Below are 23092 nucleotides of genomic sequence, written 5' to 3'. Positions count from 1 at the left end.
GTACTGTTCCAATATGTTTCATTGCATTTTGTTTTCATTTATTTATTCAACAATAATTTTTTAGTGGCACTGTGTAATAGGCATTGTTTTGGGCACTGGGGTTACAGCAATGACCAAACAAACAAACAAAAGCACAAAACAAATTGAGTTTGTCTCCAAGTGTCAAAATAATCACCTCCACTATCACCAACAAACTTCATTTCTCTTACAGCATCCATTCTAGGTAGGGATGAAAAAAATAAATAAATGCAACATATCACATGTTACATATTGATAAGTACTAAGTACCTATTGATAAGTACATGGCTGCAAGGAAGATAAAGCATAGGAGGGCAGTGAGGAGACGGAAATGGAGATTAAGGAAAGCGAGTATGTGTGTTGGTGTAATGCACAGGCAAGGGCAAGTACAAAGACCCTGAGGTAGCATGTTTAGTGTTTTTATTTCTAGGAATAGCAAGGGTGCCAGTGAGACTGGAGGAGAAAAATACAGAGTGTTGTGAGAAAGGATTGGAGAATTGCCAGGTGAACTAGAATGTTTTGGTTACTTTTTATATGGAAAATATAAAGCTCACTATAATATGCTTATTTTTAAATTATTCTTAGTTTAGTAATTATTGAAAATATTATAATGTTTAAATGATTTCAATTATGTTAGGTTAATTTTAGCAATTTACTCCTATTCTCCTGGAAGCAAATTCAGAAAGAAGCATACTTTAGAGCCCAAATGGAGATTATCTCTCAATTTTGACATTTATTTGTATTTTGGCTTTGGGAAAATTACTGAAACTGGTTGAGCTTTGGTTACAAACTAGAGGAGTCATTCCTGTGAGGATGTGATGATAAGCTAGAGAATTAATTCCTTGAACTTAAGTCAAGTTCATGGCATTGAATAGACTGAATAAATGTCAATTGTCTTCCCTTTTCTATTTCTTTTTCACACACATCAGTGGGTCTCTCAAAATATAAAAAATTGTGTAACAATATTTTTAAAGGACCTGGATCAACAGCATTTTAATTTAAACTCTTTAATATTCACATACAAAGCAAAGTAAAACTAAATTTAAAATAATAATTGACTGCTTAGTTAACTGTAAATTCTAACATATAATTAAATAAAACAAAAATCGGTCATAAGAACTATTGAAGACCACTTCCAGTCACAGATCACCCAAAATCTACCAATAGCCAAGCAAAACTAGATTTATGTAAGTTGCTATGGCAAAGGAGAAAACATAGCAGATGAATCTCTGGATGTAGGTAAGAAAGAGTGAGAAGATACTTGTTACAGGATTTGGGCTTGTGCTGGGTATTCTAAAGAGGCTTCTGGATTGTGTGTTCTCAGGATTAGGAGCATGTCAGTGATGGGTATATGAGTAACTTTAGCTAAAAAATGAAAATATTGTAGGTTCGCTATTATAAAGACACAGTAGTTAATTTCGCTAATTTTTGTGGACATTGAGGGTCCTGGTCTCTGTCTTGTTTCACACCTGGTCATAAGATGAACTTGTCTCTGTCTTATTCCATGCCACAGTCAGAGACTACCTTTATTTGATTCCTCTACACATTCTGGAATATTGTTTGTTGAGAATATTTTAACCTATATGTCAGCTGCCAAGGTCATTTTCACTACTTTGGAAATCCAAAATGGAAGTATTATACAATTCTTGAGCATTTTATCTATTAACCATATTTCAATATGCATGAATAAGTAAAACTTCATGTAGGAAGGCAGTTGAATTATCTAATTTTTAAAGGAAGTTTTACATTAAAAATGTTACACTTTTCATGGCTAGCCAATTAAAAATAGCATCTCTTTCTATCATGGTTTAATATGTAAATGGCTAGAAGGCAGAAACCAGATCTATTTAAATTATTTTCCTAGCATCTAGCGTACCATCATTCAAGTATGTGAAGTTAATTAAAACTAACTGATGATAATGCTAAATGTTTCTTTCAGCTTGCAGAACATTCCCCAGAGGTTAAATGAGTAGAGGGTGGAAAGGAGACATTGAGCAACAGTCAGCATCAAAATTAGAGCAAATGGAGCAAACTGGTGTGGTCTTCATAAATATCTTAGAATAATGATAACAGCATCTCAACGGTTGTTCCCAGAGACAGTAGATCATGGCTGTAGTTAGATCCACATGTGCAGTCTAGATGATATAGAACTTTCCATGAATGAGAAGGGGGAAACAAGAGCTCAGGCTTGGAAAGGAAGAAGATGGTTAATCTGGGATTTATGGAGCATAAGTTAAGTATTTCTCCATTGTTTGACAATATTCTTGTGATGAATGACCTAAAAGACTGGTCCAAATGGAGGAACATTTAGCATTTCAGATCCACAGAGATGATATTGTTTTCAGTGGTAAGTCAAAAGAGTAAATATATATTCCTACAATAATGGAAACAGCTATGAATACATCTGAAATAAAAATCCTCTGATGTTGTAGAAACCTAAGTTTGGTGAGCAATAAGAAAATTAAAGTTAAACATACAATGCCAAGAGGCATAATGAAAAAAGTATAGTAGGAGGACTTATATTTCTAGGGCTTAACTGTGTTAAGTCTGTAACCTTGTGATATACAATTTATATGAATCTAGCCTGTAAAATATATCAGAGCAACATTTTTAAAAATAAGATATTAATCATACACTTAAATACTGCCACTATAATGAAAGAGAGTTCTTTTAAAACTGAAACTTAAGAAAATGAAAAGCAGAACTTTCACAATGAATCACAAATACCTGCAGATTTTACATAATAGGGAAGAGGAAACTTCACAACTGAGCAGTGGGAAAAGCCACTTTAAAAATTAATCAATGAAAACTCAAATTCGTCCTCCCATTTTGACAGATTTCTTTGTAAAATAACTTTTTATTTGTGAGTTAATTTTTAGAAGAACAAATTGTATGAGTTAGATAATTGTTTAAATCTCAGTAGAAATAATGTATCTGCATTCATAGAAAGTACTCTACACAAAACACAAAAAAGAAGAAAATGACTGAATATTCATTTTCTGTATGTATCATGGACAAAAATTACATTAAAAATAAACTGAATGAAAATGAAAAGTGCAAGAGACAGAAAACTAAAATATGTCAGACTATTGTGTTTTTTCCTGAAAAAGCATTTTAATACTGTAACAAAGAACTGAAAATATAGAAAAATAAGAGTTCAAATTTTAAAAATGTGTGTATAGTATAGTACATTTTCTATATAATTCATCTCATCATGAAATCTTATGCTTATCATTAATGTTTGTTTAGTACTTCCTTTAACAGTACTAGGCTTTGCCTATAAAAATGAGTAGCTCTTTACACATGAAGGTTATTAATGTTTAAAGCAATAAATAGTTAAAACAGCTCGTAGAGGAGAGCCTGCATGTACACCCAAAAAATTCTATCTGAGCATCAAGGAAAGGAAGGAGTGAATGGCTGAAGGAAAGGAGGAAGGAAGAGAGGAAAATAAGCTAAAGTGTTAAAATTGTGCTTAAATGAAATTAATTAGATTAATAATGAATGAAAATAAGAAATATATAATATATATTTAAAATAACAGAAAAACGTTTGGGTCCAGTTGTTACTAAAATTATATCTTTTTAAGGGGTTAAATGGTCAATTGACAGTCCTGACATTTACCTTCTTGATGATTGTATCTCTATTCTAGTTACCATGCAAATTACTAATAAAGTCAATCCATTTTTCTCTTAACAACTTACATTTTTAAAATGTATCAAACTATTTCTGAAGACATTCCTTCCTTGCCTTACTCCCTTTTAAAGATAATTACTTTGTGCCTGCAGAAACTACATTCTTCCCTGTACTTTTATGTTACTTTTCTGGACCAACTAATATGCTTGATCAGTTCTCCCTTTAGTTGCAAAACAATGAAATTGATTAAAAATAAAATTCTGATTATAGAAGACAATATTCAGTACAGATGGGTTTAAAGTTTGGTAATTCAGTTGTTTGTATCTTCTTTTTATTCTCAGATGTGGGCAGAGATTCTTCATTTCATGTATTCTTGGCTGTTGTCCTTTTTCACTTATAAAAAATAATAAAGTTCTTATCTATGCAGTCTACACTACACAAACCCATACATTTCTCTAGTCCAGGTCAGTTTATTTTAAATTGCCCTATGTTAGTTACATTCTCTTTGCTTTCACTACCTTTCTACATATTATATATTAAATGTTTCAGGCTATATCAGCTTATCAGATAGGAAGAGGAATATTCCAAGGAGCATTCAAAATAAAATAGCTCACTCATCTGGCATCTCATTTATGAAATGCTAATTATCTAATTATCTTGTCTACCACAAATTATATATAGTACAAGGGCACAGAATATAAAAGGAAACAGGGAAGGTGAAATGAAAATTATATTTAGGTTACATTTTTTAGAACTAAACTGTTCTTTTGACTAACAAAATGCCATATTTATGCCTGGGAATGCCTTAGAAGAATTTTAATTGAGCATAAGATATTTCAAAAAGCTACTGAAATGGTATATGTGCTAGAATCATAAGGTGATCTATGCTGTTTGGTAAGAGATGCATTTCATTATGTCAATAAAGATAGCCTAGTGTGTGACCACTATTTGAGATTCCAAAAAATTTTTAATTTTTTTCAGAGAAGTTACATTTATGTATTATATGACCAACAGTATATATTACTGGCAGATTTTGCTCATGAGACAAATTTTTTTTTCTTTTATAAAGGATAAGAATATTTATGTTAAATATTAAAAGTAATTGAATCACCAGGTATTTTAAGCCATCTACAGGCAAGGATTCAAAATGTTGTTATTGTGCCATTTTTTATATTATTAATAGTGTGTAACAATTTGTGTGTGTGTTATTAAAACATTGAAGAGGATATATATATATATATATATTTGTGAATGGGAATTCCAAATTAAAAGATAATAAATGTATATATAAAATTAACATAACATACTCTGAAATTTCCTAATTAAGCTTATCATCAAGTATGCATTTATAAAACTTTTTGGAAGTTTTAAAATTATTCTAAAAACACAAATTAGTTTCATAAAGAGAAAAATGTGACCTTTTATTATCTATTTCTCTGGCTTTAATGGTATATATACACAAATTGAGCAATAATTGGCATGCATGATCCTGAAATACACCCATTTTGTAAATAATGAGTCCAGCTTCAAAATACGTCTCTACTGTGTCCTCTCTTGTCATTGCTTTTTGGCTCTTCTTTCACTAGCATTGTCAGAATGCAATACTTTAAAAAAACTTTGGTGGCTCATAGTTTTACCCAGAAGAATACAATATCTTTATTCCATAATTGCAAAACATTTTCATTTTTAGATTTATAAAGAGCAAGTAAAATAAAACTAAAATATATTCTTTGTTTTTTTTTTTTTTTTTTTTTTTGAGATGGAGTCTCACTCTGTTGCCCAGGCTGGAGTGCAGTGGCACGATCTCGGCTCACTGCAACCTCTGCCTCCCGGGTTCAAGTGATTCTCCTGCCTCAGCCTCCTGAGTAGCTGGGAATATAGGCGCCCGACACCACACCCAGCTAATTTTTTGTATTTTTTTAGTAGAGATGGGGTTTTACCATGTTAGCCAGGATGGTCTTGATCTCCTGACCTCATGATCTGCCCGCCTCGGCCTCCCAAAGTGCTGGGATTACAGGCGTGAGCCACCACGCCCGGCCAAAACTAAAATATATTCTTAAAATTTCTTCATCACCAAATGTTTTCAACATGTTTCCATTTATGGACTGTGTAAAGTAAATTCTTATGTTCAAAATCATAAAAGGTAAAAGAACATTGTCATATTTTCCTTTCAGCAAAAGCATATGGTTGCAAAACATTGTGTGATGAGTCCTTCCTTGTATTAGAAACTGTTCCAATTCATCCATTTTTGAGCTTGATACAATTTATCTAGAGTATCAAAAGTGAAAACTTGTTTTACTGTCATTTTAAGACGCTTGAGCTTCACTATTTTCTCTTTGCATTTATCTTCCAATTTTTCTAATAATTTTGGGGTGTCTTTATTAATTTCCTTCTCTTGCCATTATAGGCAGAAAATGAAAAATTCTGAGTTCTCAATTGATATCATGAAAGCCAAAAAAAAAAAAACAACACAGTAGCAAACAGGACTACAATATGGTGTTTTTGTTTCTATACTTCTTTTAAATTTTTACAAAAGAAAATCGAAAACCTGGCCAATCCTATAAGCACAGAAGGATTAGGTAACAGTGATGATTTATGTCACTTGCATAACCCTTCTACCCCATCATTGTCCAATGCAACTTTCTGTGATGATAGAAATGTTCTCTATCTCCAGATGGTAGCCAATAATCAGCTCCCTGTGGTTATCGGCAATTGAAGTGTGGCTGTTGTGACTAAGGAAATGCTATTTAAATTTTACTTAATCATAATTGAATTACATTTAAATTTAAATAGCCACATGTGATTAGTTGTTACTATGTAGACATTCCCACTCTTACATCATTTGTATATATATCCATTTTCTTCTTATGTTATTCTTTTTATCATAGTTGGGGATAATTGATGGGTTAGTGGTGAAGTAATACCTAGGTCCCTGAAGTAGCAAGATTTCTCATAATAAAAGAAACATAGTGTCACCAAAATTTCATAATGTATCTTAGATTTATAAGATGATTTAATGTTTCCATATCATAATTGCAAGATAAGCCAATTTTTAAACCTAGTTTTAAAATTAAATGGTTGCTTTTTTTTGGAGGACCTCTAGTAAAGAAAGAACACAAATTATGAAATATCATTACTTAAACATAGTTGGAACTGTTTCAAATGCATTTAAAATAATGTACCATATAGTCAACAATTATAAAAATGTATGGGCCGGCACAGTGGTTCACGCCTGTAATCATAGCACTTTGGGAGGCCAAGGCAGGCAGATCACTTGAGCTCAGGAGCTTGAAACCAGCCTGGCCAACATGGAGGAAACTACGTCTCTACAAAAAATACGAAATAATTAGCCACGCGTGGTGGCATGTTCCTGCAGCCTAGCTACATCGGGGGCCGAAGTGGAAGGATCACTTAAGCCCAGGAGTTCAAGGCTGCAGCGAGCTGAGATGGCACCACCGCACTCCAGCCTGAGTGACAAAATGAAACACCATCTAAAAATAAATAAATAAATAAATAAGAATTAAAATGAACAAAAGTGCTGATGCATTTATTACCTATAATTTTACGGCTACTTTTTGCTTCCCTTTAAGGTCTTCCTTGTGGCCCAACTTTACGATAGAGACACATTGCTTCTATGCCTCTCCCAGATACATTCGGTTTTACACACTGCCAAACATGTCTTCTTAAATATTGGTTCTTTACCTGATACTTACAAACCCGAGATGATTTCTTATTGCTTCTAACGTAATGTCCAAACTCTACAGCTTGACATTCAAGGCTTTTAAAATACAACCAACCCCCTATAATGCTGCTCTCAAGTACTTTTTTTCAAATAATGCATTCTATGCTTTACATTATTTCTAGATGCCTCATATATAGCCAGCATTCTTTAATACAACACTTTGTTAATTTTTCCTTTGCCTTAAATCCCTTCTTTTCTTTCCCTCTAGAAAATTTCTACCAGATCGAATACTGTGTTTTCTCTGAATTATTTTAAATGTCACTTTTCTAAGTAATCTTCTTTGCTTCTGACAAATATGTATAATCTATCCCTCTGGCAACTCCCATAATACATCAGCCAAGTACTATGGTGCCTACAATATTGAGTTTGAATTATTTTGAACTATATACAATTTATCTAATTTATTAATACTATATTCCTATGGGTTGCTGTTTTTGCAAATGTATAACACTTGTATAATAGTGGTACTGTGTCTTGTATGCACAGTGATTTATAAGTATTTTTCAAATAAATAATGATTGCCACAAAAGCATTCACTAAAATCGAAAGAAATTTAACACACCTTTGAAGAAAAGTACCGGATAATTTTCAGTATTAAGAAATGTAAGTTAAATGGAAAGTGAGAATTTTACTACAGAATTACAAATGGGAAAAATAAACTAAACATCTTAGAAAAACACAATTGTACCCAGGAAAAAATGAGAATCAGATAGTGCTGGAACTGAAAGAGTCCTGTTAACCCCACTGCTCCTACTGAGTGGTAGAACTTGAGGTGTGGATTGAGTTTGATTTACAGCTTTTCATTTCAGGAGTGTATCATAATGGCCTAACTCAGAGAGTATTAAGCATTTACTTCCTTTCAGGAGTAAGCAATGATGTGAGAGAACATAAGCAATTCGTATCAATGCAGGCAGCGCCACAGTTCTCTAGTAGCTCCCTATCTTTTGTAACAAAGAAGACAGAGATAGATAGATAAATAGATAGACAAATATAAAGAAAATAGGCTGGGCGCAGTGGCTCACGCCTGTAATCCCAGCACTTTGGGAGGCTGAGGGCGGATCACGGGGTCAGGAGATCAAGACCATCCTGGCTAACATGGTGAAACCCCATCTCTATTAAAAATATAAAAAATTGGCCGGGCACGGTGGTGGGTGCCTGTAGTCCCAACTACTCGGGAGGCTGAGGCAGGAGAATGGCGTGAACCCGGGAGGTGGAGCTTGCGGTGAGCCGAGATCACGCCATTGCACTCCAGCCTGGGCAACAGAGCAAGACTCCGTCCCAAAAATAAATAAATAAATACATACATACATAAATAGAAAATAGATAATGAATAAAGTAAATGTAAATATTTTAAAGAAAAGTGTTATTGACATTTTGGGCAAGAGAATTCTGTTTGTTTTTGGGGGGCTGGTGTGGGGCTGTCCTGTGCGCTGTGGGATGTTCAGCAGCACTCCTGGCCTCTGCTCATTAGATGTTAATTGCTATTCTCTGTTCCTTCAGACATTTTCAAATATACTTAGGGGATGAAATTGTCCTCAGATGAGAACCACTATTTTGAAGTAAAACAAAAATGGCTTCACAATAGTGAGTTAATGCAGTTTTCTTTAGTATTAATGTTAAGTACCAAGATATCATAAGTACCAAGATATCATAAATTTAGTTTGGAAACTCTTATGTAATAATATTTCAATAAGGCAAAGATTCACAAATCTTTCATCTGCAAGACACTTTAAAATTTCTAAATTTCCGTTAGTACAAATTTGCTATCGGGAGTTTTTTTATATTATTTGTGGATGAGAAGAGTTTGTGAATAAGAAGAACCTGTTTTTATAAATGAGACAGTGGGTGTATTTTAAAAGAATATTTTTAACTGTCAATGAGATAAACAATGTGAGAGAGATATATAAGAGTGTACACAATATGCAGATCATATAGAGCCAAAGTCTTGGGCTGCGTGCTAATTAAACCAGATAGAGAAAGAGTTAATTTTGATGAATTTAATAGAACACAGTATGAAAAACATCAATTGCTAATGTAGTCTAAGAGAGACTAGAAAACACAAACTCATCGAAATGTGGTTAAGACTGGAGAAAAAGGGTCAAACAAATTTATCAGTGTTAACTTCACTCCTTTGAGCATGTTTCATATTCTGTACAATGAGGAGAGCACAGAATTTTTGGTATGCTTTATAAGAGTTTGATGAGGCAATGCATACAGAGCAATTACATCAATGCATATTATTTACCAAGTATTTGATTAATGTTTACTATTATTAGAAGACAGTTGTGACAAGTAAATTTGCTTTTCTAACAAATTTAATCAGTAGTTGGAAAATATTTCAAAAGACCATTATTCATTTATTTATTCAACAATTACTTAACTGAGGTCCAGTAGTTATTCTAGGACATGAGGATAAGTCAGTGTACAAGATAAAGATGATCTCTGCTTTGATAAGCATGCATTCCTAAGAATATGCCAAACACTCAGTAGCACCATTGAAGACTAATACCTAATCTTGAGGGACTGCAATGTGAATGTCACAATGTAAAATATTATAATGTTACAATGTTACCATTCTAGTGAAACAATGGATAGAAATGGGTACTAGCACTCTTCTTTGTATGTCGTAGAAACTATGTGTTTGTCAAATGAATAAATGAGAGTACTCATAGGAAATAATTTTGTGAACAAATAAAGTTATCCATATTATAATTTTCTTTCAACCAAAGACTGTGATATAAGCAATGCAAATGACGGCTACTTTGTGTTATAAACCACCATATTTCTTCACTCACTACATTATGCAATATAGGAGGGTACAGTAGTCTTTGGTTGTTTCTCTTACTTAGCATTTTGGCCATCATCCATATCAGGTTAAGTGTTAATTTTATATAACCTTAAATTTCTGTTATACTTAATCAATTACAAAAGAAATACGGTGTTTTTTATTTTTTTTTCCTGATATAACATTTGACTCAAAGCTTCTTTTTATTTATCTACAAAATCTGGTGATGGATAAATTTTGTTAAACCAGTGACGCTAAATACTTTAAAATCTTGTGCTTTTAAGATTGTTCATTAGGTGGTTTAATAGAAGCTTCATCACGTCTTTTCTCTTTTAAAATCCTTGCTAAGGATATAGAAAATCCATTCTGCTGGATCAGTATCTTTACTGTGGTTCAAATCTTCAGTCATTCAAATGGAATGTGAGCTATCCTTACTTCCCAAGTTTATAAAACCTTTAAATTTTTGTATTAAAGAAGAATTTTTTTTTTTTTTTGAAATGGAATCTTGCTTTGTTGCCAGGCTGGAGTGCAATGGCACGATCTCGGCTCACTGCAACCTCCGCCTCCTGGGTTCAAGTGATTCTCCTGCCTCAGCCTCTTGAGTAGCTGGGACTACAGGCGCATGCCATCATGCCCCGCTAGTTTTTGTATTTTTAGTAGAGACGGGGTTTCGCCATGTTGGGCAGAGTAGTCTCGATCTCCTGACCTCATGATCCGTCTGCCTTGGCCTCCGAAAGTGCTGGGATTACAGGCGTGGGCCACCGCACCCGGTCAAAAGAAGAAAAACCTTTTATCCATAAATCTAGCTCTTGAAAGTAATTGTGTTTCTTCCTAAATAAGCCCCAGAATATGTCAGACAAAAGTAAAAAAAAAAAAAAAAAAAAAAAAATTAGGAAAACAATGGGGCTTTCCACATTTAAACATTTCATAGACATTCTAAAGAATACTTTTTGTTTCTACAAAAGTCTTAGAGCATTTTGCTTTTAAAGTATCTGTGTATTTTAGTTGGATACTTACAAGTACTGAAAAATTATTTGTTAATGATTGAATATATGCCTATCTTTACACACTTGTGCAAAACTTCATTTTTTTTGCATCTTGAACAAAACATTTATTTACACAGCACTTAAAGAGCTCTTACAATTTACTAAGCATAAGATATAAGGACACACAATTGAGTAAGTTAATATATTAGATTTTGAGTGCTCAAAATGTTGTGGATATATTATAAATGTACATTATATACATTCATGTATATTTAATAAATACAACGTTGAAAGGACTGATTTTTTTAAAGGCATTTTAAAACTGCGTGAAAATTGCTAGTTTGCAAAAAATATCTGAGTTTAACATATAGGACAAAACTAGAATAAATAGCAGTCATATTAATGCATTTTTTTCTAACCCCCTTTTAAACCATTACTAATTGGTACAATACAATGCATTATATCAGTAAATTAAAAACAGAACATCATACACATCTCCAGTGTACTGAACCAAAAGAGTCATTCTGTTTTGTGAAATAGTAGAGCAGGATGAAATGTAAAACACATTGCTCCTACAGAGGAAAATAGAGGAATTATTTCTACAGTTAAGTCTGGAATTACTATTTAAGTAAAATTTGGTTTAGAAAATATTCCCAATTTCAATCCTTTGAAATATGTTTAAAATGAAAAACTATGAACCAGAAGAAAATCTATGGTTAACTTAACAAAACATATTCACAGAAAAAAAAATACAAATTTTGTTTTTCTAAATCTTAGTAGATAACTTGGCAAAGGCACGCAAGGAAAAGTTTGGATGATGCAGTATTGACTTCATTACTATTCATATCTGAGTCAGTAAAAAGTGGAGTAACACATTAAGTGCATAAATTTAAGATTATTTTAGAAAACCATTTACATGTAATCTATTGTGCATTGTGCCAGTCCTGACAAATAATCCATTCATCTTGATATGTAACAAAATAAATAATAGAGAGAAATATGTTTACACTGGAGTCTCACACATTAATATAAGTAGTTTGCAGACATCCTGGAAAGTGAAGACTTTCAAAATTAACTCAGTTTTTGAGATGACTACTTTTCTGTTGTTTGGTTAGCTAACAAAGTATAGTAGTTCTAAACTCATTTACAAGTATTATTTCTAGAATATCATTGATATCTTACTAAAATGTTTTTAGAATAACATTGCTTAATCAATTCTCTTATGTACGATAAAGTGTCTGATGAAAATAAATAGAAATAATAATGACAGAGATTTTTATCAAAGCCAAAATTACTTCCTGCTATTAAAAACAATTATTTGAGAGTCAAGTTTAAGATAATAACCTCATTACTGTAGTATTTGTGGTTAATAAAAAGGCGTGTGGTGAGTATTACTAAAATGGCATGTTTAAAAAGAAATAATTTATATCATGGAAATATAAACTAGCTTTGGCTGAATAATTAAATAAATGTCTTCACAGTTGAGTACTACCTCTGCCAAAATCAGATGAGTAAAAAATACTTTACACATGTGGTACTTGCATTAAAAAGAAATTGGCATTTTTATCAACATAGAAAATTGTTACCTAACGATATCCAATGCAGATTATTTGTAACAGAGAGTGTGCAATATACATTTTAAAAAATTTTCTTTTTTTAAAACTTTCTGTGGGTACATAATTGGTGTATATATTTATGGTGTACATGAGATGTTTTGATACAGGCATGCAAAACGAAATAAGCACATCATGGAGAATGGGTTATCTATCCCCTCATGCATTTATTCTTTGAGTTACAAACAGTCCAATTACCTTCTATAACTTATTTTAAAATATATAATTAAATTACTGTTGACTATAGTCACTTCATTGTGCTATCAAATAGTAGGTCTTGTTCATTCTTTCTAATTTTCTTCTTGTACTCATTAACCATTCCTACCTCTCTCTCAAACCCCCAGTACCCTTCTGAGCCTTTGGTAACCATCCTTCTACTTTCTATGATTATGAACTGAATTGATTTGATTTTTATGTCCTACAAATAAGTGAGAACATGTGATGTATGTGTTTCTGTGCCTCGCTTATTTCACAAAACAAAATGATCTTCAGTTCCATCCATGTTGTTAAAAATGACTGGATCTCATTATTTTTATGGTTGAATAGTACTCCACATTAAATTAAATATGAACCAAGATTAAAAGTTAATCTAAGGTTTGCAACTTAAATATTTAAGATTAATTGTATGTTAATAATTAATATATTAACTAACAATTATATTACTTAATAATTAAACGTTAATTAATAGTTCAGATTAATTATAATGCTAATCTTGTTAATGTACCTTCTAAACATCAGGCGCCAATACATTTCAATTAAGCATTTAAAAATATTTTAGAATAGTATACCAAAATGATGATGAGAAGATATATCACAAATTTTATTGCTGGCCATGCAAGGTAGCTCACACCTGTAATCCCAGCACTTTTGCAGGCCAAGGTGGGAAGATCACGTGAGGCCAGGAGTTCGAGACCAGCCTGGGCAACACAGTGAGACTCCATCTCTTCAAAAATGGAAAAAAGAAAGAAAAAAGAAAGTAAGAAAGAGATAAAGAGAGAAAAAGAGAGAAAGAAAGAAAATTAGCCAGGCATGGTGGAGCACACCTGTGGTCCCAGCTGCTTACTAGGCTGAGGCTGCAGGATCGATCACGTGAGCCCAGGAGGCCGAGGCTGCGGTGAGCTGTGATCATACCACTGCGCTCCAGCCTGGGGCACAGAGTAAGAGCTTGTCCGAAAAAAAGAAAATAAAAAGAATATTACTTCCACTCATTTAATAATTATTTAATAAGCACACACTTTGTTTAAACACCATGCAGGACATGGAGGTTATATCAACTACTTTTCAAAAGAACATTACACAAGGGTGAAAAAAGGAACATGCAGCAATGGTCTCTGATCAGATTTGAAGGTAATGAATGATTGCCCTTAGCAAATGGCATTTGAATTAAGATTTTAAAAATATGTAAGAATTAAATAAGCAAGGAATCTCTCCAAACTGGAGCATTTCTGATAATTTGTATGAAGGCAAAATGAAATACATTTATTAAAGAACTTGATAAAAATAAAATTGCCTGGAATTCAAATAATAGAATATTAGAAGACAAAACCATAAAGGATACAGATTATGCAGGACTTAAATGGTTTAATAAATTTTTTAAGAGAAAAGATGAACTATGAAAGGTTTTAATTAGTACGTTGATGTGATCAGATTTATGTTTTGAGAAGACAATTTTGTTTAGTTATCAGAGTAAGATTTAAAGGGTTAAAATTTTGACACAAAGGAGACCATTTACTATTTTTGCAAACTTGATTAAAATAGTGGCTGTGGAACTATGAAAAAGTAGTGAATTAATTTGAAAGTTATTTAGAAGATAGATTAACAAGAGTTCATGGGTAACTGATTATAGAAAAAACAAGGAAACAAGAGGTATCTGGTATATGTCACTGCATGGACGCTAGTGGTATCTACAGAAATAGAGATCTCTGAAGGAGAAACGTGGGGGGAAGATTGGAGACTGAGTTCATTTTGAATACATCAAATGTGCCAGGCCTTTTAGATATCCAAGCGAACATGCCACATAGGCGTTGCACATAAATAAGCTTGTGAAGCAGAACTGCACTAGGATATAAATCCATGAGTGATTGGTAAGTAAATGGAAACTAAAGATATGAGTGAGGCTTAAAAGACCTAGAGAAAATCATGAGAGAACAGAATTTGAATCCTGTTCACCCTGATCGTAAACATTTAAAGGCTACATAGAAAAATACCACCCAACAGAATCTGAGAAAATGTAGCCGGGGACCTAAGCGTTGAACCAGGAGTATATGTGGCAGGGAGGGGGTTGAGGAACAGATGAAGCATAGGTATTTATCAAGGAAATCTATGGAAGATAATTTTTTAAAATTATCTTTACATAAATTCTGTTTTTGTGTGTGTGTGTGTTTCCTTATTTATTTGGAAAGATAGGTCTTAGAAACAGGAACTAATCAATATTTTGAATAATTTTGAAGTCAAATAAATGAATACTGTCTTACATCTCTTGATTTTTAGTAACTTAGAGTTTATCTAGGTTATTCCTAAGAGCTGTATGGAAATATGTGCTAAGTATATTATCTGCTTTGGCGTTTGCTTATAATGGAAGCTCTGTGTGTCAGATCTAAAGGGAACGCTGAATCATGCTTCGAGGGAACATTTGTTACACAGATTCCCTCCTCTCCTGTACTGCTTAAACTAAACAGGCAGAGCAAAACCACATTTTGCTTTCCTCTTTTCTCCCACCTGCCTGCCACTATGTAATTTACCTTACCAAAGCAGATCCTGGTGGTGACCCTCCATTTCCCTTTGGCACATACTATTTTTGTGTACTGAGAAGGGCAAAAGTGCCTGGGAAATAACACCTCCTCACCAGCCTCCTCCACCCCCACCTGCGGGAGCAGTCCTCAGTCAAAGAGGATAACTAATAAATACATCAATACATCAATACATCAACAGTCCCGTCTCTTGCCCGTCGAGTAAGGTAACTCAGAGTCATGTCCTCCACTCACTCTCAGTTCCACAGTGGAATTGAACTCAATTTCTTTTGCTCACAGTGTAGTCTGCTCACTAACACTGGCTTCATTTACTTCCTTCCCTTCCTGTCTCACTTCTCAGAGCTTCCTGAGATTACCACCTGGCACATTCCCCGCTCAATAAAAGACAGCCTCAGGATCTCTTTGTTAGGACATTGGACACCGTGTTAGGGTTCTCCAGAGACATGGAGCCAATAGGCTGTACATACGCATTAAAGGAGATTTATTGTAAGGAATTGTCCATATGGTTATGGAGGTGAAATTCCAACATATGCAAAGTAAGTCAGCGAGCTGGAAGACCAAGAGTGCCAATGGTTTTAGTTCCACTCTGAGTCTAATGGCCTGAGAACGAAGAATTGATGATATGGTTCCAGTCCGAAGGTCTCAGGATCCAGACCCAGAAAGACCCAAGGTTTCCATTCTATTCTAAAGGCAGGAAAAAAGTCAGCTTTGCTGGTTCAAATGACATCAGGCAGGAAGATTTCTTTTCTACTTGGAGGAGGAGCAGCCTTTCTGTTTTATTTAGTCCTTCAAGCGATTGGATGAGGCCCTTTCATATCATGGAACGCCATCTGCTCTACTCAGTCTCCCAACTTTAATGTTAACCTCCTCCAAAAAACATCCTCACATTAACACTCAGAATAATGTTTGGTCAAATAGCTGGGCACCCCAAGGCACAGTCAAATTGACGCACAAAATTAAACATCACAGACACCCATGTTAACATAATTCTGTCTCCCCAAATTATACATTTCTGATCTTTCACCTCAAACTTTTTCCATGAAAACTAAACTCTCCTTTATAATATGTCATGGGGAAAATAAATTTTGCTATATGTATGTTTAGTTAGAGGTCAAAAGACCATAGGCCTCAGTTTGACCAGAACAGTCTGGTTGACAACTGTCATCTTCATAATTATTAATATTTTGTCTTTTTCTTTTAAAAATGTCCTGCTCTGGAGATGAAATTATATGATTATCCTATTCAATAACTGATTCCATAGATGTGCTGATAATGGAAAAAATTAATAAAGTATGTTTAAATCTGATATTCAATTTTTTCTTCTATCAGTTAAAAATGTATGATGAATGTGTATCATATTTTTTCAAATTAATTTTTCTTCCTAAGTCATTTTGCACCACAAATATTTACTGTGATGTATTTGAAATGTTTATTTGCAACCAGAATATTATTTTTAATTATCTGAAATGCATTCTCTTGTTTAAGGAATTAAAGGAGAATGCATTTGAAAAGAATACATAATTTTAAAGTATGATATAAACTATAACATCTTATATTATACTTTATTATTCTATATATGAAAAATCTAAATAATATTTTCCTTAGATAAGGTAACTCACCTGAAAATTACACAATCGGTAGTAACTCATTTAACTGGCTCTAAAATCAAAGAATGTATATAATAACAGTGCAGATCAGTTCAGCTAAGAAGGAAAGAGTGAGAAAAATTGTGATCTGGAGAGTTCAGAGCCTATTTTGTTTATTGTGGAGAATGTGAAGATAAGAGGAGGAGACAATTTCACATTGACCATGGGCCAGACAATGCCAGGACTAGCAAAGCCTCCTAAAGAAGGAATGTGTTAATATTGTTTCTTTTTTGAGTTTATTTTCAATTTTTTCTATGAAATAAGTTATCTTTATGTTGATTAAGGAATATCGTATGTCATTCAAGTTATACATATAAATGTCTTAAAGTATTCTTTAATTCTCACTAGGGATGATTTATTGTTAAATGGAAATAAATAATTTTCTAACAAGCATGCAGTAGCATATATAAGAAGTGTTAACTTTTAATAAAATCATAAATGCTATTGGAAGTGACTCACTAACTGTACTTCTGTACTTCAGAGCAAGCAGCATGTGCCCAGTGCCGCATCATTGCATTTTGAAAAGATTCTGCATAATACTCGTGAGATAGTAATTGAGCTTGAGTTCATTGTGGGTTCCTTACTGTGAGTCCCTGGTATTCCTGTAACAATGAAAATGTTGTTATTCAGATGCACATAAATGCATTCAGCCCATAATAATAGTATTCATAGCCATCTATAAATAGTTTAAGAAACAATTGTACGAAATGCTTGATATTCATCTGAACCACTTTTTGCAATTCCACTTTTAAATTCAGATTTCAGAAATAATACAACAGTGGTGCTCAGGAGATATTTAGATATTTTTGTTAGCTTTGCATGGACAGGTTGTTAGATTTTTAAATCACACACCCTATTTTACCAAATCTAAGAAATCCTTTATAAATATACACAATTATAAATAATATATAAGAAATGCTGAACACACAGCATGATGCACAGTTATTAACTATCTAGTTTTGTATGTGTTTAATTACCTTTCTTAATATTCTTTTGTTTCTAGATACACCATCAGTTAAGATCATACCATCGACTCCTTTTCCACAAGAAGGACAGCCTTTAATTTTGACTTGTGAATCCAAAGGAAAACCACTGTAAGTGAGTTAATGAGCAATAAAGCTTTTTACTTTTTTTCTTTTATCTTGCTTTGATTACAGGCTTTAACTGTGGGAATCCACAGTTTGTGTCTTTTCTTGGTGGGCAAAGTGATCTCTAGAACAGAAAACCTCGTGAACCATGTCTTCATTAAAGTCTATGGAAGATTGGTTTTTACTTTGTCATCTAATGAAGTTTCTGGGAAGATTTCCAGCTGTTATTTCTTTTTTTTATTTTTTCCAGTAAGATATTTTAACCTGAAGGGAGTATATCAGTCACTGTTCATATCATCAGACTATAAAAGCAGCACACTGTTGAATTCAGTTCTCCCATGAAAAACTTAGAAAATATTGAAGCATCCCCAAAATATGCCCAAGTTTTAAAGTTACATGAAGACTTATTTTCATAAAAGGAAAATCAAATCTATATTTCCAATGAAACAAGTAACGGGGTCACAAACTCAATGTGTTTAATTGTAAAGTAATTTCAATATTAGAATATATGCACGTCAATGTGATAATGTCACTTCAACTCTAAAACTTCACCTTTCGAAATTTGTGTTTATAAATAGCTAGTCAAAGAGTACCAATTATTAAGCAAAACTTACATATGGATATTTAAATATGGATTATTTAAATTCTAATTGAAAGCAATATGATCATTCTAATACAGGAACACTCTAGGCCTAGCTTTATGTAATTTACTTGATTTGTTTAAAAGATTCCAATTTATTTGAATTCTGTTTAAATTTTAATAGAAGGAATTAAATTGTTCTTTGTATATAACTATATGAGATTGCTTCTGGCAAATCAGGTTAAATTACTAAAAATTTGCCTCCAATAACATTTATATTATTTAAGTTTCACATTATCCCATGGGGAATTTTTCTAAAAGAATTGTAAGATAGATGCCTGGCACTTTAACTTCATCAATTGTGTGTCATTTTATTTTTTACCATATTAATAAATCCATGCCTTATTTAACTCAGTTTTGATATTTTTAAACTGTTCTCTCTTCTAGTAATTATTTTACAGAGATTCTTTTTGGTCTTCTTTCCTTATCCAAAAGTACATTTGTATACATTTGGATTATGTGCACAATTTATGCGATTAAATGAGGTGAAGTTAGGGAACATGCTTTATAGAATGCTTGAAAATAAATGAACGCCTGCTCAAGTAGCATCCAATTGTCTTACAATGATTCTTTGATTCCATATCTACTTCCAACAGTAGAAACATTATTTTACTTATGGAAATTATTAGACTTTACGTTTTATATAATTAAATATTTAAGTAGTTCATATCACTCATCTAAGATATGGTTGAATGAATGTGTCTTCTTTTAATCTCTTTTTAGTTACCTAGAAATAATCTTAGATGTGTAATAATCCTCTGCACTGGAGATGAATGAAAAGCACAATAATTTCTTATTTATTTTATTGAAGAATACAAATTTCAAGAGATTTATGAAATGGAAAATGTTACGTTTCTCAGAAGGATCCTGATTACTATCATTTTGCAAATAGATAATGGAAATAAGAAAGGCTTCCTGTTTTACAGAAGAGAAACTAAGGTTCAAAACTTTTAACTAAATTTTCCTATTTATCCAGATTTAAAATGAGTGAGAATTTGAATTCAGTTCAGTCTTGCCCAAAGCCTTAACTCTTTCTATTATGTGCTGCTACTTCAATTGCTAAATGTAAATTTCCACTTATTCTAGCTAAAGTTACTTTTGAAAAACTAGAATGGGACTGACAATAATTTTCACCACCGAAGTTGAAGCCCTAGATGCTTTAGGGCGGTGAACTGGCCAGTCTCATGATGTGTTTCACTGTTGCCATCCTCCTTTATTAGGCTTTCTTCTATATTTATATTATTTCTGGAAACTTGTCAAATTTCCACAAAACTAGTCATTTCTGGCATGAGTTCATAACCATATAAAAATCTGTAATTTAATGTAGTATCTTTTGGCAAATAACTCATAAGCTCCACAACGTCTTCAAAGTAAAGTAGTCATTATATGTTGCCTTTACCTTCGTAGATCCCAGTGTTATATTCTGTATGCTATGGTCCACAAGTAAATATGTATTAACTGATTTCTTGTATTATATTCTCATTCACAACTTTCCCTTTATCATATTTCCTTGCAGACTGTCAGGACATTAGCATTAAAGTTAGAATCAGCTTCTTTGATGCCTTTCATCATTTGGACTATTGCTTCTTCTTCGTTCTTCTAATCATCTTAAATAAACTTCTCTACATTTTTACAGTAACTGTCTTCTCCATTAGATGAAGGCATTAATCTCTTTAAAAACAGTCTAATTTTTAGCCTTTCTGTAGTTTATATACTATTTCCAACAGTGCCGGATGAGGCAGAAAGGATAAAAAAACAAGAGAAAACTGAAACAATTGGATTTTCCCAGAAGGAAAGCTTACTGATCTTAAAGAAAAGTCTTACCAGAGCAAAAAGAACAGGATGCAAATTGAAATGGTTTAATCAGGGAATTAGTAGGTAGTAGGGAAGTGAAGATAGTCACTAAAGGAAAGACTATCAACTTCAAAAAATGAATCAAAAAATGGAAGAGGGATGAGAAAAAATTCTGTCAAACGCATTTTAAAATAAAACAATAATAATAACACATATAATGGGGAGTCTTGCATATTTTAAGAAAGCAGCAAAAGAGAGGGAGTGAAAATGAGGTATGTGATATACTCAAACAGCAGGTTAGAATTCCCTGTTTTACTCAGGTAATCGTGGTCAAAGTTCTACTCCATTACTTTGCAACTATTGTACCTGTATCTTCGTTTTGTTAGTTAAGAACCACTGAGAAGCAACACTGTAGCTTAGTCTTTGAGTGAGGCCCCAAGCACTTAATTTTTATCATCTTTATCATTTACCTGGTCCACCTCTCATTAACATGTGAAAATCAGGAATGAATAGTGGCTGTATGATTTCTTTATACCTTGTAGCTGTCTTCAATAATACATTTAATCTGTGGTCAAAACTTCATTGTTTCTTTTTTTTTTTTTTGAGACGGAGTCTTGCTCTTTCACCCAGGCCAGAGTGCAGTGGCGCGATCTCGGCTCACTGCAAGCTCCGCCTCCCAGGTTCACGCCATTCTCCTGCCTCAGCCTCTAGAGGTGGGACTACAGGTGTGCGCCACAGTGCCGGGCTAATTTTTGTATTTTAAGTAGAGACGGGGTTTCACCGTGTTAGCCAGGATGGTCTCGATCTCCTGACCTCGTGATCCGCCCGCCTCGGCCTCCCAAAGTGCTGGGATTACAGGCGTGAGCCACCGCGCCCGGCCCATTGCTTCTTAAAAAGTATTTGAGTAATATGATTTGAAGAATGAGCTATTCAGAGTAATTAGGTATATTGGTAGTAGGCAAAATCACACCACTATCTTTTGTGTAAATCACAACATCATGGCATGGCTCAAGTTGCACTGAGGCTGGTGTTCCGAACCTGCCCTTCTTTATGCTAATGTTGTTTTCCTTGTTCTAAATGTGAGGGCCCCAGTGACTGTTTATGAACAATCATGCCTTATTTGCCTGCTTTGGACTGAAGCCTTTTGCCATTTTCCTGTGAAACAGCTGCATAACTTGGGCCAGGACCAAATTGTTCCACTTGACAGTACTTTAGAAGCATTCTATTCTTTCCTTAAAAGAGAGATTACTGTACATGTCTGTCCATTGTTTTAATTTTAGTTTAAAGTGAGGACCGAGCTAATGCCAGCCACTTTTATTTCAAGTCCCCAGAGTTTTTGCAACCCTCTTCTTTCTTTGGCTAAATTCCCAGACAGCTTTCAGGCAGCAGCATTCTCCATTTTAAAAGTAAACGAAAACACACACACACACACACACACACACACACACACACACACACACAACATGAAACCTTTATATTACATTAAAGTCATGACCTTAAATGGCGTGACGTTGCCCCAACACGCTGTAAATAATGAGTCATCACTCATTTTAATCAAATGTGTAATGCTGTTTAAATTCACCTCCAAAAAAGCAATGCGACATTTTCAGTGAGATAAATATGTATTTGGCATCTATTCTGTAAAAGAGAACAATTATAGGTATTGATAAATTTTTCTATGTATCCAACACAATGTTTACGTTGTACTTACTATTTTACTTTCTGGTAACCACAATTTTTCTTTTGTTCTTGCCATAAATCTAGTATGCATAATTGCACAGCATGTAACATTCCAATTCTATGAAAGAAGAAAGAATTTAATCTTTAGGAAGACAGATCACATACTATATAGCAACTAGTGAGGTGTTTTAGAGAAATAATTACACATCTACTTTTGAAATGATCAGGAATTAAAGAACTCTGATATGTATATATTAATGTATTTTTCTGTTAGGATAATAAAGATTTTTAACAACAACAACAAAAAAACAGACAAAAGGCTGGGTGCTCACACCTGTAATCCCAGCACTTTGGGAGTTCGAGGCAGGAGGATCATCTGAGGTCAGGAATTCGAGACCAGCCTGGGCAATATGGTGAAACCCCGTCTCTACTAAAAATACCAAAAAAAAAAAAAAATAGCCGGGCATGGTGGCAGGTGCCTGTAATCTCAGCTACTGGGGAGGCTGAGCAAGGAGAATTGCTTGAACCCAGGAGGTGGAAGTTGCAGTGAGCCGAGATCATGCCATTGAACTCCAGACGGGGCAACAAGAGCAAAACTCCATCCAAAAAAAATTAAAGCAGAACAGTTTTATATAAAGTCAATTTTCGTAGCCTAACATGTACCTTTTTACAAATCACAGGTTATTTGCTAATCATTATACAGTGCAATTACCATCA

General features: G+C 33.4%; 1 protein-coding gene across 4 annotated transcripts in view; it reads left to right on the top strand.

The window, feature by feature from the left end:
* Positions 1–23092, top strand: part of CADM2 (cell adhesion molecule 2) — a 1106513-nt gene that overhangs the window by 956634 nt on the left and 126787 nt on the right. For all 4 annotated transcript variants that reach the window (XM_003255142.3, XM_030801642.1, XM_003255141.2 and 1 more), the window contains one exon: positions 18177–18267. In XM_003255142.3, coding sequence (XP_003255190.1) covers positions 18177–18267 — 91 coding nt within the window. The remainder of the gene's footprint in view (positions 1–18176; positions 18268–23092) is intronic.

This window comes from Nomascus leucogenys, chromosome 21 (assembly GCF_006542625.1).
Source record: "Nomascus leucogenys isolate Asia chromosome 21, Asia_NLE_v1, whole genome shotgun sequence".
Taxonomy (NCBI): domain Eukaryota; kingdom Metazoa; phylum Chordata; class Mammalia; order Primates; family Hylobatidae; genus Nomascus; species Nomascus leucogenys.
This window is presented reverse-complemented; position numbering and strand designations above follow the sequence as displayed.